Raw genomic sequence first — 19,405 nt, forward strand, 5'->3', positions numbered from 1 at the left:
AGGGCCAGGGGTGATGGGGGGATTTATGGGGAGGCAGCTGGGGCCAGGGGCAATAGGGGGATGGGTAGAAAGCCTAGGGAGGCACCGGAGGCCAGACACACCAAAATATAAGTTCATCCAGAGCACCATTTTCCCTAAGGTCAGCCTCTGGGGTCATCACATCCCAGAGATCCCTGGCTGCCCAAGAGGTCCTATAGGACTATAATCAGCCAGCAGTAAGCTAGAACAATCCTGAAATTTACAACAGCAAAACTCATGACTTGCTGATCAGCTGAGCTGACCTTCAGCTGCAGCCTCCTGCTAGTGGGAGCTGCACTGACCCTTCCTGGGCAGGCTGCTCTTTCTGGCTCAACATCTTCCATTCCTGTCAGCTCTGAGTGCAGATTGTGTGGGGAGCCCTGCCTGGCAGAGAGCAGGTGCATTGCTGCAAAAAGGAAATTGACCCATGGGCCCTGTGTCCAAAACCAGCTAATCTGGGACCTCCAGTTCTAAAAGCATGAGCCTGTATTGATAAAGACTGTGCTCTTTTAGCAAAGACTGTGCCAGACTCATCAATCTCTGTGTATTCCAGTCACCATTAAAGGGGGGACAGAGAACCACATTGAGTGGGTGTGGATAATAGAGATTGGAAATTTGGAAAGAGGATGAGGCAGAGAATATATGGGAAGAGAGAGGTGTTCACAAACTTATTGGTGGGGATGGAGAAGAGAACTTGTATTACTGGGAACCTTAGTGGAGCTTGTAGTCTGTCCCTCTGACTTTGCTGGCAAGACTACTGTAGCATGCGTGCTAGCTTCAGTGGGAGTCAGGCATGCGAGAGGACTGAACTGGCTCCAAGAATACCAGTGATTCTGTTTGCTAGTTTAGCACTGTTGTATTGCCTTCATATGAAATGCTGATTTGGAAGCTGTAGAGCTATTCCATGCCTCTGAATAGATAAGGATAATACAATTCCAGTAATTAGTAATTCACAGGCAATTTGGCGGTGGGTGCCGAAGGTGTGGGACCAGCAGATCACCCGCAGAAATGCAGCTGAATCCGCATGACCAGTGTACTGTCTGCAGGCTGCCGCCGAAGGCTGCCTGACTGCGTTGCTTGGGGTGCCAAAAAACATAGAACCACCCCTGCAGCACATGGCAGTCAGGGGAGGGACTGCTGAACTGCTGATTGATTGCCTGCTGGGCAGCTTGCAGCTCAGGGAACTTAGAGGAGCAGGGAGCTGATAGATGGGCAGCTAGCTGCGATGGGCTGCTCTTCCTGCAAGCAGTGGACAAAGCAGGCAGCTGCCAAACAACATTAGAGGGGAGCATTGCATAACTTTAAACCAGCATGTTCTCTAATTGATCAGCAATGAAACAGTGTTAACCAGGATGACTTTAAGAGGAGTTACTGTATTAACGTCTGAGGTGCTGGCATGTGGCTCAGGAGCCATAGGTTGGCCACCCCGGCCTATTTCCATTTTGAAGGGCGGGAAAGCAAAGCTGATGAAATCAAACTAATTTCCCCGGTGAACTGGTCTGCCCGGCTCATTCATCTGCGAGAGCCGCCGGGGAGATGCGGGACAGCAGTGGACCCTGCAAGAAGCTGATCGCTCTTGAAAGCCCCGCTGTGTGTCTAAAACGAGGCTTTGTCATGCAGGCTACAAAGGACGCTGCCAAGCAGGAGCTAAAGCTACAAAGCCCCATTAGCAGCGGCAGGGCTCCCGCGCTTGTGGGAAAGGAAAAAGCGTTGCAGGAGGCGGGACCTTTAATTGACCAGCTGAAAACGCTCCCCCCGCTCCCTTGCTTTCCCCATCCCCCCTATCGATGTATTGATTTGTTGTTGGTTGGAGCACCGCTGGCACCTCCTGTCCCCGGCGCAGGGAGCGTGGGCGGCCGCTTTAAAAGGCGAGCCCTGGGCTAAGCCCTCCCCTGCTCGCTTCCACTTCCGAGTCTGGCCCGTCGGGTTGCGGAGGGAAGCAGTAACAGGCGGCGGTGGCAGCAGCGGCCGGGGTAACAGCCGGGTGGGTGGGTGGCAGGAGTGGGGAGCCCACGTAACGGCGGGGATTGCGCCAGCCTGGCTGTCGGGGCAGGGAGAGCGAGCGCCAGGCGGGCGGCACCGAGCTCCAGCTCTGCAGGCTGCTCCCCAGCCCGGGCGCGTGCGGCTGGCCGGTCCCGCGCGGTGCCGGTGTCTGGCTCTTCCCCTTCGTTTGGGTCAGCACCTCTGCCCGTAGCGGTGGCTGAGGGAGGTAGCGTTTCCTTCCCCTCCTTCCCGGTTAATAACTTCTCTGAATGTCTTCTCTGCTGCCCAAGCCTGGCGGAGAAATGCGGGGGCTGGTGTTTCTCCTTCTCCCCCTTGTCCCGTGGCTGGTGGCCTCTTCCCACAATAGATCTGTGGGGATATCCCCAGGGCCGGCACTTCCATTGAGGTGAACTAGGCAATCGCTTAGGGCACCAGGATTTTCAGGGGGTGGCATTTTGCTGGGGGGGGTGGGTCTGCTGATGGTCTGCTGGTCCCGGTGGACCTCTTGCAGGCATGGCTGCGGACCAACAGACCCTCCACAGAAATGGCTGCAGCAGCTCCACCGGAGCCGCGGGAGCAGCGCGTGGGGCAGCGAAATGGCCTTGCGCCTAGGGCCTGAAAAACTCTAGCACCGGTCCTGGATATCCATCTACTGCCCTGTGGTTGTGTCTCCACCAAGAGGTGGTGGTGGGAATTAATTGGAGGGTGTGGCTGTGGGTGTCACCCTGCTTTGGCATTCTGGACTTTATGGCCAGGAAGGACCATCATGATCCTGCAGTCTGCCCCGTTGAAAACCTCAGAACAGGGATTGGCAACCTTTAGCACGTGGCCTGGTTTGTTTACCTGCCATGGCAGCAGGTTCGGCTGATCGTGGCTCCTGTTGGCCACAATTCGCTGCTCCAGGCCAATAGGAGAGGTGGAAAGCGGGGGGCCAGCACATCCCTCAGCCTGTGCTGCTTCCCGCAGCCCCTGTTGGCCTGGGACGGTGAACCATGGCCAGTGGGAGCTGTGGTCAGCTGAACCTACGCATGTGGCACGTAAACAAACCAACCTGGCCCACCAGGGTGCTTACCCTGGTGTGCCGTGTGCCAAAGGCTGCCGCTCCCTGCCCCAGAACCTCACCCACTTGCTTCTGTTGTAAGCATATAACCTCTGCCCGAGTTATTGAAATCCTGGAATTTTGCTTTAAAGACTTCAAGTTACAGCAAATTCACCATTCACTCTAGTTTAAATCAGCAAGTGACCCCCACTCTACCCCTCAAAATGTTGCAGAGGAAGGAGAAAAAATCTGCTTATCTGACTTCGGGGGGGGGGGGGGATTCCTTCCTGATCCTAAATATGACAGTCAGTTGGACTCTGAGCATGTTGGTCAGACCTACCAGCCAGATGCCTAGAAAAGTGTTATCTGTAATAAGTCAGAACTCTTTCTGTTTAGTATCAGAGGGATAGCCATGTTAGTCTGGATCTGTAAAAAGGAACGAGTCCTGTGTCACTTTACAGACTAACAGAAGTATTGGAACATAAGCTTTCGTGAGTGCGTCTGATGAAGTGGGTATTCACCTAGGAAAGCTTATGCTCCAATACTTCTGTTAGTCTATAAGGTGCCACAGGACTCTTTGTCACCTCTTTCTGTTTAGTGTCCCATCTCCAGGTTCCTGGGTCTACTCCCTACCAAAGCTACTACACTATTTCACCCCTCCCAAGAAGGTGTAATCTCCACTTTCATTCTTTAGGTAGCAAGTAGCCACAGTGCCTCCTCACTCTTGTGAGGTTTGTAAATATTTTCGTATTTGATGACCAGTAGATAATAGGGTTACTACTTATTCAACTAACAAATAAGCAAACAATACACAAGTTCTTAGGACAATATTTCCTTATTTGGGAGTTGTCAGAAAAGGGTGCCATTTTGGGGGGGGATAAGGGGAGGGACTGGCAACTAGAAGTAGGCCCAATATGAAATTTTAAACCAACCTTTCCTATGAATTTAAATTTATAAACACTTCTAGTCATTGTGTTTTGTAAACCCATTTAAGAGTATTAACACAAGTGTAAATGTTTCTTTAAACTTAAATGGAAACTTGGCTTTAAAAAAAACCCACTTGTGGGCAACTTATTTGTGTAATAAGTATAACTCCATTATCCATTTGTTTTCAAGTATCTTGCTTATATTGAAGCAATTCTCTGAAGCAAAGTAAAATGCTGAAAGTAAACACAGAGCATTAATTGTACCATATAAGTAAACTGGAGTATTTCGATTTTTACTCTAACCTGTTACTGTTTCTTGCTGTCTTTTTCAATATGAATTATATTGACAATACACCTTCAGTGTTTGGTCTAGTAAATTACATCTGATTATCTTGTCTTTGTTCAGGACATCTCAGTTATTTCTTCAATACGGTCTCAAGACAAATGCAAGTTTCAAACTCACAAATTCTTAGAAGATAAACATATTAAAGCTTACTGAGTGTTGGCATCATGGGAAATGGAGTTAATTGTATTGATCACCTTGTCATGACAGAACTAACATCTTAAAGGCCCCATTTATATCCAGAGTTGCACTTCTTCAAAATAAGTGTAATAAACCAAATTAGTTAAAACAGTGCAAAATCCTGTGTGGACACTCTTAATTCAACTTAAACCTGGTTTGTACTGATTTACTGAAACCCAAATTGAACTCAGATTAGCATCTAATTTTGCATCAGTTTAACTAAAGTTGTTTTAAACTGATTTAGTTAAACCGGAACAACTTTGAATATAGGAAAAGGCCTAAAGAGTGTTAGATCTCATTTGAATACTACAGTGGCATGCAATATAGGAAAACCTCACTGCTGAGTTTGTTGAAGAACTTTTGGGTTTTAATTCTCTTTGTGTCCTTCTCAGTCTGGAATTTTGGGAGAAGATTGCTGCAGACAAATTTGAAAGAGGCTTTTCAGGCAGGTAGAACAATTTAAATGAGCAGTTTTCAAACTTTAGCAACCTGAGGACCCCCATTTATATTTAAAATTTTTTGTGGGCCCCTAAGCCCCTGGCCCCGCTTAGTCCCAGGCTCTGCCACCACTCCACCCCTTCCCCCAAACCTGTGCCCCCACCCTGTTCCACCTCTTCCCCACTGTCCTCCCTGGAGTGTTCCCTGTCCCCGCTCTCCCACTCCCTCCTGCACACCACTGAATAGCTGTTTCTTGGCGTGGAGGAGGCGCTGGGAGAGAGGGAGAGGAGTTGAGTTGATCAGTGGGGCCTGTGGACCCCCTGGAGTATCCTTGCGGAACCCAGTTTGAGAAACGCTGACTTAAATCATTGATTACATCAGTTTCACAAAGCTACAGGTGTGCTGGAAAACGTGCTGTTCAGTTTTTAGTTTTTTTTAGAAAAGCATTTATAGCTCAGTTAATGAATTTTTCAACACTTGGAGTGTCACTACTACTGAGCTATCTTACTTGACTTTTAAAAAATTGCTGTAGCCAGATAACAAAATATTAAAAAGAAGGTTCCAATACTGGCTGTCAGTTGAACTGCTGTTTGCAGAGCTCTTGTCCAGCAATAAAATACCTTCTACATATTTAAGAGCAAATGTTTATTGAATGAAGTTGGTATGTAGATATCATATGCTTGGATGTGACAAAGTGCTGAACTCTGAGCACTTTCAGAACACATTTGCCATCTGACTGCTATTCCGCAAGGGTTTTTGTGTTTGTGTCTTTGGAACTTGCCATCTTCAGCAGTTGAAGTGCTATTGCTGAGAAATTGTTCCAAATATTGAAGCAAGTAGCGAACATCTTCAGATCACTGTTTATCAGCTTCTAGTGGAGTCAGTATTTGGACTATAGTTTTCACAGATTTGCATTAACTATCTAAGTACTAAAACAGTCCTCACCACCATTTTACCTAGGAACCTCCTCCCCTGAGTTTAAACATGGCGCTCTTCCTCCTCTGCTATCAAAAAGCAAGCTTTAGGAGGTTTTGGTGTCTGTCTTATTATAAAGAATCTGAGAATGAGGGTATTGTTGAGGGGCAAGCTTGGGAAAAGAATTGTGCTTCTAGCTCAGTGCACAGAGGTTAATAGTTTGTCTTTAGCTAGTAGGAGGGAAGATTGATTGGCAGCCTCTGTGGCAGGGGTTCTCAAACTTCAATGAACCATGACCCCCTTCTGACAACAAAAATTACTACATGGCCCCAGGTGGGGGAACCAAAGCCAAAACACGAGCTTCGCTGCCCCGGGCTGGGAGGCCAAAGCCGGAGCCCGGGAGCATCATCTCCAGGTGGTGGCCTGTAACCTAAGCCTTGTCACCCAGGGCTGAAGGTCTGGTGGTTTGGCCCCAGCAAATCTAACACCAGCCTTGGCAACCCTATTAAAATGGGACCATGACCCACTTTGGGGTCCCGACCCCCAGTCTGAGAACTGCTCTACGGCTTGCAGGGATGGCAACTGCAGACCTCATCAGCTTTTTATATTTTGTAGGGATATTAATTGACCCCAGCCAACCTCGGCCTGCAGCAGGTAGGCTTTTTCAGGGACTCCTCACTGAGCTTCCTGAGGTATTTCTAAGACTTGATCTTTTCTTTTGTTCAAGGCCTTTGTCTCATACCTTCTTGACTACTGAAATCTGCTCTTGCCTTGGTACCAGTCACACTGCCTCCTTAGTTTATTCAGAACACTGCTGCTAAGATCACTTTCCTGGCTTGTGACTCCAGCATCACCGCTCCCTCTGCATCCTTCCTCTGGCTTCCCCACTACTGCATCAAATTTATCTTTGCCTTTACCTCTGAGGTCCTTCACTATTTAGCCCCACCATATCAGATCCACTAGCTTACTGAGTTCTCCATCCTCATCTTTGCTCTACCAATCCCAGCTTCACCCTCATGCACTTTTGTTTTCTTCCAGCTTGCCTGGTGTAGGGAAGCTTCCTGTCAACATTCATAAAGCTTTCACCTTATCCTCTCTTAATTCTTCTTTAAACCCATTTTTACCATGTGGCATACAAATGGCTTCTGTCTAGCACAGATGAGGCAATTGCTTTTTGCTAGACTCTTGCCACATCTTCCTCACCCCCCCTTACTCTGCTTGCCTGTTTCATCCACCCATTGTGTTTTGCCCAACATGTAGGTTGAAACCTCTCTGGGGCATGGATTCTTTATTATGGATCTGATCCTTGACTAGACATTAATAAGAAAACAAATGTTTGAAAATATGGAAACTATTTTAACTCAATCCCTTAGCTCTCCAACCTCCCATCTTCCCTTCTGTTCCTTCTGTAGTTACTTTATAAGATAATTTTGGATTAAGGGCTTAATTAAGTCTTGTGTGTGGCTTACATTATGAACAGCCACTACTTGTACAAGTTGCACAGGGAATGTTGACGATGCACCAGCACACTGTCTTGTGGTTGACTTGATGTTACCGTTGCACATGTGCTAGCTGTTCCTATATTGAATTGTTGATTGGACCTTAAAATCATGGGGCTTAATGCTGCAAGGTTCTGAGCACCATCATTACCCCCAAGGAAAGGATTCCACTTATCAAAGGAAAATCTCAAAACAACATTGCAATAGCATAATTAATACAGCTAATCTATTTCTGGCTTAATTCAGAAGCTGCAGCAACATAGTCTGGAGTCAGCGGCCGGTCACACAACTTGATAATATTTTTCTTAGTAACTTAAATTTTGCTTTGTACTTACAAAATAGCTATAGGAGTAGCCTGGCTCCATAGCTCCAAGTAATAGTATTTATTTGTCTTCCCGCTTGCTATGTGATGTCACTCTAAGGGTATGTCTTCACTGCAATTGGCAGGATGATTGCAGCACATAAAAAAATACCTGAGCTAGCTTTAATCTAGGTGGTGCAAGTACCAATAGTAGTGAAATTGTGCCAGCCCAGAGTTCAAAGTGGGCTGGCTGCCCCAGTACATATGCAGGCCCTCTGTACTGCTGTGGCTTCATTGCTATTGGTACTTGGACTAGCCAGATTAAAGCTAGCTTGCGTATGTCTACATGTACTGAAATCACCTCTGCCCCCTCCCATCCAATTGTAGTGCAGACATATGCTAAATATGCAGACATTTCTCAACACTCACACCTTGGACAGCTTCTCTGCACTGGACAAGTGTTTGAAGGATTGGGGCTTTTTTTTTAGCCAAGTTAAAACAGGGAAGTAGAAGTAAAGGGCAGCCTTCTTCAGATGGGGCAGAGGGACAGATGAGGGGGACAAGCAATTCTAACTTACTTGTTACTGTAATAGTTCTCTTTTTTTAAACAAGATGGTTGGTTTATGGACTCTGTTTTCTCCCAGGAAAGAGGACATTTCTGACTGCTCCCAGCATTTCACTACTCACTGAGTACTACTTTTGAGCCTCTTAACAACTTCTTTGCCTACCTTTTGTGTGGAGGTATCTACACCCTATTAACATTTAATATGCTTCTAATCCTAAAATACTAAAAACACACTTCTCAACAAAGTCAACAAAACCAACTTGAGGTCTGTAAGCATAGCAGTCTTGGAGGTGTGAGCCAATAAAAGTCTTCAAAGTGAATAGTAGAGATTTTATTAAATGCCATTTCAAAAAACTGTTCAAACCTGTACAAAATCTACCTTCTGAATAAAACATGAATTTTGGCGCATAATGTATGAAGAAGCTGATTTTTGTTGGATCTCAGTTTTATGAAAGTTAGTTTAACTTGACTATAGAACAGCTATTAGTTTTCCATAATTAAATACTGTTCCTAATATGAATCCTTGTATCCTGCTCCGAGCCTCTTTTTTTATGTTGAAAACTGGTCATTTATACTTCCATTCCTTAACCAGTTTTTAATTAAATTAATGTCATCATATTACTCCTCATCTCTTGACTACTTGGTTTCCTCAGTGACCACTTGAGGGAATTACGCAGAGGAAAACCAGCCCAACTTGTGTAAAAGACAACTTTTCCTCCAACCTCTCTTTGATTATACTTGTTCTGAGTGTAAAGAATAACTTGATATTCAATGTTATGTGGTCTGTGAATAGGACAGTTCCGTTCAGTTCTATTTCAGGTAACCCATCATCTTGAGCTTGGAAAAAATACCTAGTTATTTTTTAAATCCCCAAGTGCCCATAATTTGCCACCACTGTGTTGCATCATTGACTTGCAAGAAGCTTGAGTGTGACAATTCAGATATTAAGAATAAATGCACACACTCATTTGTTTGTTAAACCCGTATCTCCCTTGGTTGACTTGAAACTTGCAGGCTAAGTTCACCAGGAATGAAAACCTGAATTTGGATAGGTTTCCCCGTATTCTACTGCTACAAGAAACACATGGGGCAGTGGATTCCATTGTAGGGATCTGGAGGCAGCATTTCACCTCAGGCTAGGCTGTAGACACTTTTGTGAACTTGCTTTGTTTTTGAAACATGACAAAATAAAAAATTCTCTATGTAAACATGACGGTTTTATTTTTTTCTCAACCTGTTACAAAGTTAAAGTGCTTCTCCAGTCAGAAGCACTCTTGTATAACTATTTGTAGCGTGGCTAAAAACTAAATTGACAATGGATGGATGTCTATGCTGCCACAGAATGCCACTTGTGAAAGGCAAAGAGCTGTATTTGTTTGTCTCTGGTTACATCATTATTTCCAAAAGACCTATTAAGAACTAGTTGTGAAACTGATTAGTATAGATGCATTTCAAATGTTATTTATTTTTCATAATCAAAATTTACTAAGCAGCCAAAGTATTTTCATCAACAGGGAATGACTGGTTGATGATTTAGTTGGGGTTGGTCCTGCTTTGAGATGACCTCCTGAGGTCTCTTCCAACACTAATCTTCTATGATTCTATGGAGAACTAGTTCATAGGCTGCTTTTATGATTTAAGGAAAGGCATAGGTGGGGACTTTAAAAAATGAAAACAAACCCAAAAGGCATGCCAAGCTTGAGACTGTTCTGGGACTTGACTTTCAGAGGGTGAATGATCAACGTTTTCTAAAGAGGCCTCCTATAAGAAGTCTCAAGTTAGACATATAACTGACACCCAAAATTACTAATCACTTTTGAGCCAGTATTTTCAAAAGTGTTTTGCTCATGTGACAGTCATGTATGATGCGAGTGAGTGAATACAGCAGGCTAACACGTGCAGAATATTTCATGTATTCAAATTAAAGAGGTCAGACTCACTATTAAGGTTCATTTTATAAATGGTTTATAACAAAAAAAATTATGGAAGATATAAGCATGTTATGGACGTGAGTAGTGTGGGTTAGATGGTTATAAGCACATCACTAGAAGGTGGTATAGATGAACTATGAATATAAGCAATCCTTTGACTTCCTGGTCTTTAATAAATGCTTTCTCTCTCTCTCTCTCTCTCTCTCTCTTTTTTTTTTTTTAAATAAACCTTCTACTTAATCTAGCGACAAACAAAACCTTAATATAGTCTGACTAATAAAGTCATACCTTAGGGAAGAAGCTAGCTATGTTAAACTTTACAGAACTGCAAAGAAACACAAAACATGAGAAACTGTAAAATATTCATATTTGATGTCCTTATCTTGATATTACTTCCCTTTCTCTTTAATGCTGAAGACAGGATGTCCATTGCTTGAATTCATGGGCCCTTGCTGATTATTTTCTTTGTGCCAATGATAGTTAAGGGCCAGCTATGTAATCAATTCTGTACATGATCCAAAAAGTACAGATCCTGCCTTGGAGAGTCTAAATCTAAAGGTTGACCTGAAGGAGGGTGATCTCTTAAATCACTTTTATTTTTAAAAATAAAGGCTTTGTGTTTTGGGCATTGATTTGGGTTTTAAATGACAAAAGGAAAGGGCTCCTGGTTCAGAGGGTATGCAGTCCATGGGAGCAGCTTGGAAGACTGTGGGATGACTGGAATGGGAGAGTGCTTTCAAGACTGACCTTGCTGGAACTATAAAAGGAGGGTAGGGAGGCAATCCAAAACAATCTCAGAATTGTAGATTGGAAGTAGGTATGCTAAAGTCAGGATGCAAAGTTTAATACAGTGGATTGGGATGGGGCACAGGTTCAGCCAGTGGTGATTGGACTGGAAAGGGAAGGCTCTTTTGGTTGTGGCATCTTGGGAATACTTTAATAATGTGTGGCCATTGGAAGTTACAGTAATCCTTGTGGAGCTGACCTGTGTGTAAACGGGCTGTCCCATTTGCTTGACCTTATGATAGAAGGTGCTACTATACCAAAACTTTCCAAATAAGACCATGTGAAAGTCTAGTGGACAGAATGATTTGCTAAATAAAGTCAACTGTTTCTCATGCAAAGTCTTAAACAAGAAAATCTGACTCCTATTAAACTTGTATTCTTGTATTCACAGAAGAGAGAATCAAAACTCTAGTCTCTTTTAAGCAGAGCTGACTGGCATAGTGGAAACTACCATGAGACTTCTCTGTACCGCACTTTCTTTGACCTTGATTTACCAGCTGGTTGATGCTACATTATCAAAGACAGATGCAAAGAAAATGGCTTCAAAAACACTGGAGGAAAAGGTATCAGAATTAGCTGTTCATGACAACTTGTACTCCAAAGTGAGTTAACAAGGAATATTGGCAGATGTTGAAGTGTTTTTCTACTGACATTAATTTATAATGGTTTAATAAGAAACCAAGAAGATAGCTAAAGTATGCTGACACAGAATAGTCTTAACTACAGTTGGACCAAGTGTGTTTTTTTTTAATTGAAAAATTACAATTTTAAAAGCATTACCAAGGAAGACAAGCTGTTTAGCTGATATTGAACTTGTAAGAATAACTACCTGTACAGTGTTAAGTTCACAAAATGGCAAAACATGAAAAGTGTAAATTGTCTTGCTTAAACGAACATTATTTAAAATTTTGAAACTGTGTAGCTAAAATTTCAAGTTTCTGATAAAGAACCTTTTAGTATCCTGAACTCATTGCTTAAAGCAAGAGTGGTTCTGGCTGCCTTTAATGTTAAAAACAGTGCTTCGGGCAGGCTTCAGAGCAACAGGACTAGACACCCTCAATCCTGCCATAAATTCTTGTACATGTTTCTGCCGCTTCACTTTTGGCATTGCTGCTACTAGTGAATATCCTCGTGCAGAGTCTGGGAAAGGGTGTGCACACTGAATGAAAAACACCATTTCCCAGTGATCAGGTGCAGAGGGAAAACAGACCAAGGACAGAGCCCTCTGGAATCCCCATAGAAAGTTGAAGGTAAGGATGACAGGGATTCTTCAAAGTAAATGGTGAAAGAGCTATTAGAGAAAGAGAGAGGAGAAGAACCAGGAAAGGACAGAGTCACAGAAGCCAACAAAGGGTAAGATTTCAAGAGGAGGAATGTGGTTGATGTTGTTGAAGATAGCTGACAGGAAAAAGAGGTTGAGGATGGAATTGGTTCTGAGCTTTGGTTAGAAGGAGGTCATCTGAGAATTTTAGAGTAGTTTAAGTGGAGGGCAATGGGCTGAAGCTGCATTGGAGAGGATCTAGGATGGAATTTGTTCAGTGAACTTCAAGACAGAAGGGAGACTGCATGGTAGCTGGATAATCAGTGGTCAAGGTTGGGTTTTTTAAGGTAGGAGAGATTAAAACGTTCTTGTCTTATGAAAGGAAAAAGCCAGAGGACAGTGAGAGTTTAAGGAGAAGAGTGGGCACAAGGGAGATCAGGAGATGGGATGGATTCACCAGGGCAAATGGAGGGACTAGAGGAAGAGAGCAGACAAGTATGCGTCTGTGACAGGAAAAGGAGATGAGTTGTAGGAGGGGGAAGGTCACGTATTTTTTCCATTTTCTCTTGGAAGAAATTTCAAGATCCTGAGCTGGGTGAGAAGTGTGGAGGCTGGAGGAGGGAAAGATTTAAGGAGTACGTCAAAGGTGATTGGGGTTGAAGACATAGGATACAATTTACATTGGCAAAATAAAATAGTTTTAGCTTGGAAGAGGGCAGAAGTGAAGGAGGAGAGAATGAATTTGTAGCGGAGGAATTCAGCATGGTTCCAGAATTTCTGCCAAAGACACTTGTTGTGTGGAGCAGGAGTGAAGAAAGTGACTGTAGGTGGTGAGCAGGGCTTGGTGGTATGGCAGGATGGACCTACTGACAGCAGAGAGGGGCAATGCTGAATGGTAATCATGGAAAACCGAGTAACAGGGCATGATAGAGGGGCCTGGTGGGTGATGCTGAAAATGATGTGTGCAAAATTAAAAGCATTCTTTAGAAAAAAAAGTAGTTGGTTTCACAGTAGTGTTCAATATATGCTAGGTACTGCTTGGAAAAGACAGTCCCTGACTCCCAAATCTATTCTGTCCTCAAAGCAAACTGGGTACAGTAGGAAGTGGCACCATATCTGTACTCCTACCACCTTAGAAGACTAGCCACTCTTGCTAGATGTCTGTACTCAATCAAATCTGGCTAAAAATAGTAGGATGTTGATTTGACTTTTCTTTCCTGTCAACAACATCAACCAATACATGCTGACAAATTGTCAGGCCTTAGTGCTCTGCTTTTGGTTACTAGAACTCTGACTGGTCCCTATTCTTGCTCCTGATGCCTCTGATTAATGATTGTGGATACTTTGCTAGTGGTAAAAGCTGTAAGCAGTATCTCTACCTTCAATACCCAAATCACAATGAAAGTTTAATCCAAAATGTCTTAAATGTAATGGCCTCCTTGAAACGTTTAACCAACACACCAAATTGGGAACGTTCAGTCTTGCAATTATGTTTTGATATAATACTTGAGTACAGTTATACTCTGAAAAGAGACTATGCATCGCCTTATTCAGCTGATCTGCTGTGGATCTCTAATTTATCTTTCAGTCCTTTGAACACTACAAAACTTACCACAGTTAAGTGATCTAAGTGCTGATTCCTCACAAAACTGGAAATTAGCACGTTGCCAATCAGTTGGGACTGTGTAAAACTGAACTTGGAGACAGTAGGGTTGTACTTATTACTGGTGTGAGGAAACTTAGCTTGACTCCCAGAGTCCATGCTGGGTTTGCAAAACTGGCAGTTAGAAAAAAAAATCTTGTGTGATATTGAGTATACGAATGATAAGACACAAATATGAACCCCACAATACTGCTTTAGTCACTTCTCACTGTAGAACAGCTCTTAAACCTTGCTAATGGTGTCCTAGATTTGTCTGACTATAATAGCGAAGAGTTAAGTGTCTCAGGGTCTTCTTCCAAAAAGCAAAACCTGTTAGAGTACATTATGAACTTATTGCAAAATCATTTAACCTCTGAATGAATGTCATACTGCTCATGTGTGGAGACTGGCATACTCTGTTCCTATAGTAAATTGGCTTTCTCCTTTTCTCTGTTTGCAGGGGAAGTGTGTATAAAGTAAGATTTTAAATATTGCTGATACTGACAGCATTTCTGAGCTCTAGCCTGTTCCTTTTAACTAAGCTATATTGCATCATTTATAGGGAACACTAAAAGTTTAATGATGTGATTCAAGTGTACATTAACTCAAAGTAGTTAATTGTACAAATGCTGTTAATGAAAGTAATTCTAAAAGTTGTTTTTCCCCTTAGATATTGCATTCAGACAAAATTGTACAAGACCGGGGTCTGGTAGTCACTGATCCAAAGGCAAAAGATATTGTGTTGGAACACAAAAGTTACTGTGCCAAGAAAACGAAAGAGAGACACTTCTGGGGAGACGTTCTGGGATATATCACCCCTGTAAGTAATAAAAAATAAAAATCAGAGTCTTTGCTGAATATACAGAAGACTAATAAGATGCCAGGTTTCTTTATTCTTGCAGCCTCAGTAACAGCCAAGCATGAGGTACAATATTGTACCTCTCCCTTCAGTTTCCTTATAATATTATAGCTACTTCTGATGCTTGGTCAAATAGCCACCCAAGAGAAGAAGGATGGTTCATCAGTTGGGTACTAGTCTGGGACTTGAACCTGCGTGTGTTTCCCTGTTCGGCTACAGGTTTCTGTGTGACTTTAATGCAAGTTGCATAGTCTCTCTGTCTCCCAGTTCCTCAGGGGGATAATAGTACTTCCCTATCTCACAGGGGTCGTGTGAGATTGTGATGTGCTCACATACTAGGGCAATGGGGACTGTATATGTACTATGGATAGCTGCGCAATGCAACTTGAATAATTTCAATACAGAGTAAAACTTTTTCTGCTGACACCAAACTAACCCTTATTTCCAAGCTCGCTAGTATTCAAGACATCTCCCTAGATCCCTTTTAGAATAATGAATATACGTTTTGATAATAGAAAAGGGCTGTGTAAACAAATAAGAAAAAGTGTAACCAGTTAAAAAAAAAAATTGCTAATGATACCAACACTACTTATTGCAGCTCATCAGTTGCTGAGCTGTTGACTTTTTTGTAGGTATGGCTAAGTAGAGGTTAGAAGGAGGGATTTGAAGGACAACGAGGAAATGTTACCCCTTTGACTCAAATCCAGTTATGTGTTTGTACTATTTTCCTCCCTTTGAAGGATAGCTGAATACTTGTCAAAAAACTTCTGTGTCCACTTGCCAGTTAAGCTTAGTGAAAGTTGACTTCCAAGTGAAGGATCGCTCAAGCTCCCAAACCAATTTTGCTTTTACTGTTAGCAGGGCGCTACCAAATTCACTGTCCATTTTCTTAAATTTTACAGTCCTAGCATTTTAAGTATCTGAACCTGTTAAGTTCAAGATTTTTAAATCTTAAATTTCAGTGTTGTAACAAAACATGAATATGTATTTAAAAATGGCAAAATATAAACATGTTAAAGCCTTTAAGACTCAGCATTTCTGAAACCTATCCCTTGAAGTACCTGTTCTTTTTGAGTTTCAGAAATATTTTGAACATGAAGTAGTGGTGTTTTCAGAGTCTTCTACAGACTGAAATGATGGCTTGAAGGGTGCAAACTGGACCACTTATTTCCATGTGTCAACTGCAAAGCCACATGATGACTTAGTTTTCATCTTTAGCTATTACACTGCTCATACTTCAGTAGAAATTTCTAGGAAATGTGCCGCATTAAGAAAGGTGGTCAGTTTATTTTTTTTAAAAGGTCTTGCAGAAGAGTAAGGATGCAAGAGCTAAAGCAAAAATTGATGGTCTGGCAGCACATGTTTTAGCCCTTAACATAGGAGTTGGCTAGAGGGGAAGAGAAGATGTTTGTGGGGACTGAGAGATGATTTCTTTTAAACAAGTCTTGGTCTAAAACTATGTCTACACTACAGCAAAACTTACATCACTGAGGGGTGCGAATATTCTACCCCATGAGCAACATAAGCTATGCTGACATAAGTGCTAGTGTGCACAGCGGCTGTGGTGGTGGGAGAGCTTCCTCTGCAACACAGCTTATGCTGCTTGTGGGGGAGCTTTTTAATGTTGTTGGCATATAGTGTTTACACCACACCGTCTGCTGTGGTACACCTGTACCAGTACAGCTGCACCACTGCAGTGCTATAAAAATAGAAATGCCCTAAGAAAAAGGAATTTTAAATATTTAGATGAAAATTCAGGAAGATAAATATTGTATTTTTAACAGCGTCAGGTATCTGGAATGAACTTGTTTTGTTTAAGAACAAAATAGTACAGGTCTCCCTGCAGCTTTTCTAGAAACGTCCTTTAGAATATGGCAAAATTCAGCAGACTCTGTTCACACTTCACTACAGCAAGTGTTTTGAATGCAGTAGACTCTATTGGAAGCGTTATCACTTATCAAGGAGGGAAAGTATAATCACAGGAAGGTTAGGCCTTCTAGCAGACTCAGCTTGCATATCTCGTGACTGTCTGGCTCTTCCATCCCTTACAAGAGCAGGTGTGTGAAATTTCACTGTTCCTAACTTCCATTGGACATGAAAAAAATGGAATGCATAACCTTTTAATCCCATTCCCCACTGGAGTCTCTCTTAAATTCAGTAAAATCTGTAACTAAGATGGGCTTGTGCATTTACCTTTGCTGGAAATTTTTAGTGTGCATTCCATAGTTGATACTAAGTAATGAAGCTCTACAAACATGCCAAAACACTTCTTCAGAAGCCCACAAGCTGACCTGCAGTGATCCTTTCAACACTTTTCCTTAGAATATACAGAAAAATTGTCATCTGGCAAGTAGTAAAGTTTGTTGTAGATCCTGTTGTAATGTCTTTTTTTCTTTTTTTTCTTTTCCCTCTTTGCAAGTGGAACAACCATGGCTACGACATTGCTAAAATGTTTGGAAACAAATTTACGTTGATCTCTCCAGTCTGGCTACAGGTGAAAAGAAAGGGAAAGGAGATGTTCCAGTTCACAGGGCTACATGATGCTGATCAAGGTTCTTAATTTTTGTGTTGTGTGATGTTTGGATGTGTGTATATGAAATATATAGTTAGTATTGCCATAGGCTGAATGAAAGACACTAATTATTAGCCTTTCCAGTATACTAATATGGATTTGTCTCTGGTCTTTCTGAGGATGAGAGTCCACTTTGTTACTGTACTCTTCTAATTAAAAGTATTTCTCTCTATTTTTTTAAAAAGAAAACCACCCATTTATCTCCCAAAAAGTAGTAGAAGAATGGAGATTTCAGTGGCTCCTTTCACCTGGCCCATCACAAAGAACAGGCAGAGATAGTTATGTACATAAACATTTTTAATGAATCTGTAATAACTTCATTTAACTTTGTAAAGTATTTTGGGATATATGCCTCTACAGTCAGACTACATTTCAGGCTTTATGCTATTAAAATTTAAATTTGATAATGGCTTAGGTGTCAGCAAATGTAAAGTTATCTCAATTGAAATATCATCTCTGGTGACCGATTCTGAACAAGCTTTAATTCTGATCATTTTCAGACCAAATAATTAATCAATACAATGATCCTTATGAAAATGAGACAGGCCACTAAAAATACCATTTTATTTAAGCCTGTTCATCCCAAAGGATGATTGAAGCCTCCAAAAATAATCAAAGCCTCAATATACTGTAATCTGGTTGTCGTGACAAATGAGCCAGACCAAATGCTGTTGCATTTCATGTGAAAGGCAAGGGAAACTTTTGTAAGGTAAAAATGTTGAACTACTGGTTTCCAGATGGAATGGGGCAAGTAGCTTTATTCTCTAGATATCAATAAGGCTGTACTCACAATAGAATGACCTGTGAGCCAGTAACATTTTCTCTTATGGGAGAAGGAGAGTTGCAATTAAACTACATACTTTACTTGAAGATATCTCTTGAAAGAGACATTATAAATATTGATATTAGATATGTTCTTAGTTTAACAGCTGTTTCATTGTTTGACAGATTGGATAAAGGATGTCAAGAAAAACTCTAAAAACATCAAAATAGGTGAGGCTTCATTTTAAGTTTCTTGTAGTCTTCTGCTTATGGTTATTGGCATAAGCAAGGAATCCTTTATTTCAGGAGTATGTGGATGGGAGATGTTAGCTGAGCAAAAGAGTCCTCATGCACAGGCTCTTAGAGGAAAAGACTGAAAAAAAAAGTATAAAAGAGTGCATCTAGCTTTATTTGGGTCAATTAATTATTGGTAGCTCAGTAATTGAGATACCGTACCTGTTCATGCCCTGAGGTTTTTCTCTTGAGATTTCTCCCCTCCTCCCCCACTTTTTTTTCTTGGTTCAAACACTGGGACTCCGTGTTCCTGCCATCTTACTTCTGGATGAGAATTCCTTCAGAGATGACTGCCATGTTCTTGGGGGAGAGTTTAGCCTTGTGACCACAGTACTCTTAAGCTCTGGTTAGAGAATCAAACTGATGATCCAGTTAGAGTGTCTAGCATGATGATATGGAGGACTGCTGGATTTTTCTCTTAACCTGAAAGTCTGAGGTCTGTCTAAGTTTCCTATTTTAGAAAAATTGGAAAACATTGATAAAGATACATCTGCTAAACAGCTCACTTTGCCTACTCCATGATCCTGCCAGTGACTGGCATGCTTGTTTTATGCAGATGTCAAAATGTAAAGAGTGGATTACAGAAGGATGAAATTCATTTAAATTAAAAGAATCCTCAATGTGAACTCTTTAAATACACCTCTACCTCGATATAACACTGTCCTTGGGAGCCAAAAAATCTTACCATGTTATAGGTGAAACCGTGTTATATTGAACTTGTTTTGATCCACTGCACTGTGCAGCCCTGCCCCCCCCCCCGGAGCACTGCTTTACCACGTTATATCCAAATTTGTGTTATATCAGGTGGCGTTGTATCGAGGTAGCAGTGCATATCTTTTAAAATACAACTTTCTGATTAAGTAACTTCTTAAATATGTCCTGATTCTCGTTAGTAACCTAAACCAATTCTAAGCCTTTCTGCTCCTTTGATTAGAATGGTTTTCCACTGGGGGCACACCTTTCTCTGGTCCACCTTGGATGCCAGCCTCCCTAATAGCTCCCTTTCCTGCTTGCTTGTTGTGCCTCCACTTCTAGTAACATGGGGGCAGAGCTAGTAAACAGTTTTATGGAGCTTGGGGAAGAGCATGTCT

The 19,405-nt window shown here is 42.1% G+C and overlaps 1 protein-coding gene across 5 annotated transcripts in view; it reads left to right on the forward strand.

The window, feature by feature from the left end:
• The first annotated feature begins 1,913 nt into the window (after positions 1-1,913).
• The window catches only part of CHID1 (chitinase domain containing 1), a 279,829-nt gene continuing 262,337 nt past the window's right edge, over positions 1,914-19,405 (forward strand). For 4 of the 5 annotated variants that reach the window (XM_030560648.1, XM_030560651.1, XM_030560652.1 and 1 more), the window contains exons 1-5: positions 1,914-1,991; positions 11,316-11,487; positions 14,498-14,647; positions 17,106-17,238; positions 18,207-18,251. In XM_030560648.1, coding sequence (XP_030416508.1) covers positions 11,377-11,487; positions 14,498-14,647; positions 17,106-17,238; positions 18,207-18,251 — 439 coding nt within the window. In that variant the 5' untranslated portion in view covers positions 1,914-1,991; positions 11,316-11,376. Of the gene's footprint in view, positions 2,003-11,315; positions 11,488-14,497; positions 14,648-17,105; positions 17,239-18,206; positions 18,252-19,405 lie in introns of all 5 variants that reach the window. The other variant, XM_030560650.1, reaches the window with a different exon arrangement.

This window comes from Gopherus evgoodei, chromosome 4, assembly GCF_007399415.2.
Source record: "Gopherus evgoodei ecotype Sinaloan lineage chromosome 4, rGopEvg1_v1.p, whole genome shotgun sequence".
Classification (NCBI taxonomy): Eukaryota; Metazoa; Chordata; order Testudines; family Testudinidae; genus Gopherus; species Gopherus evgoodei.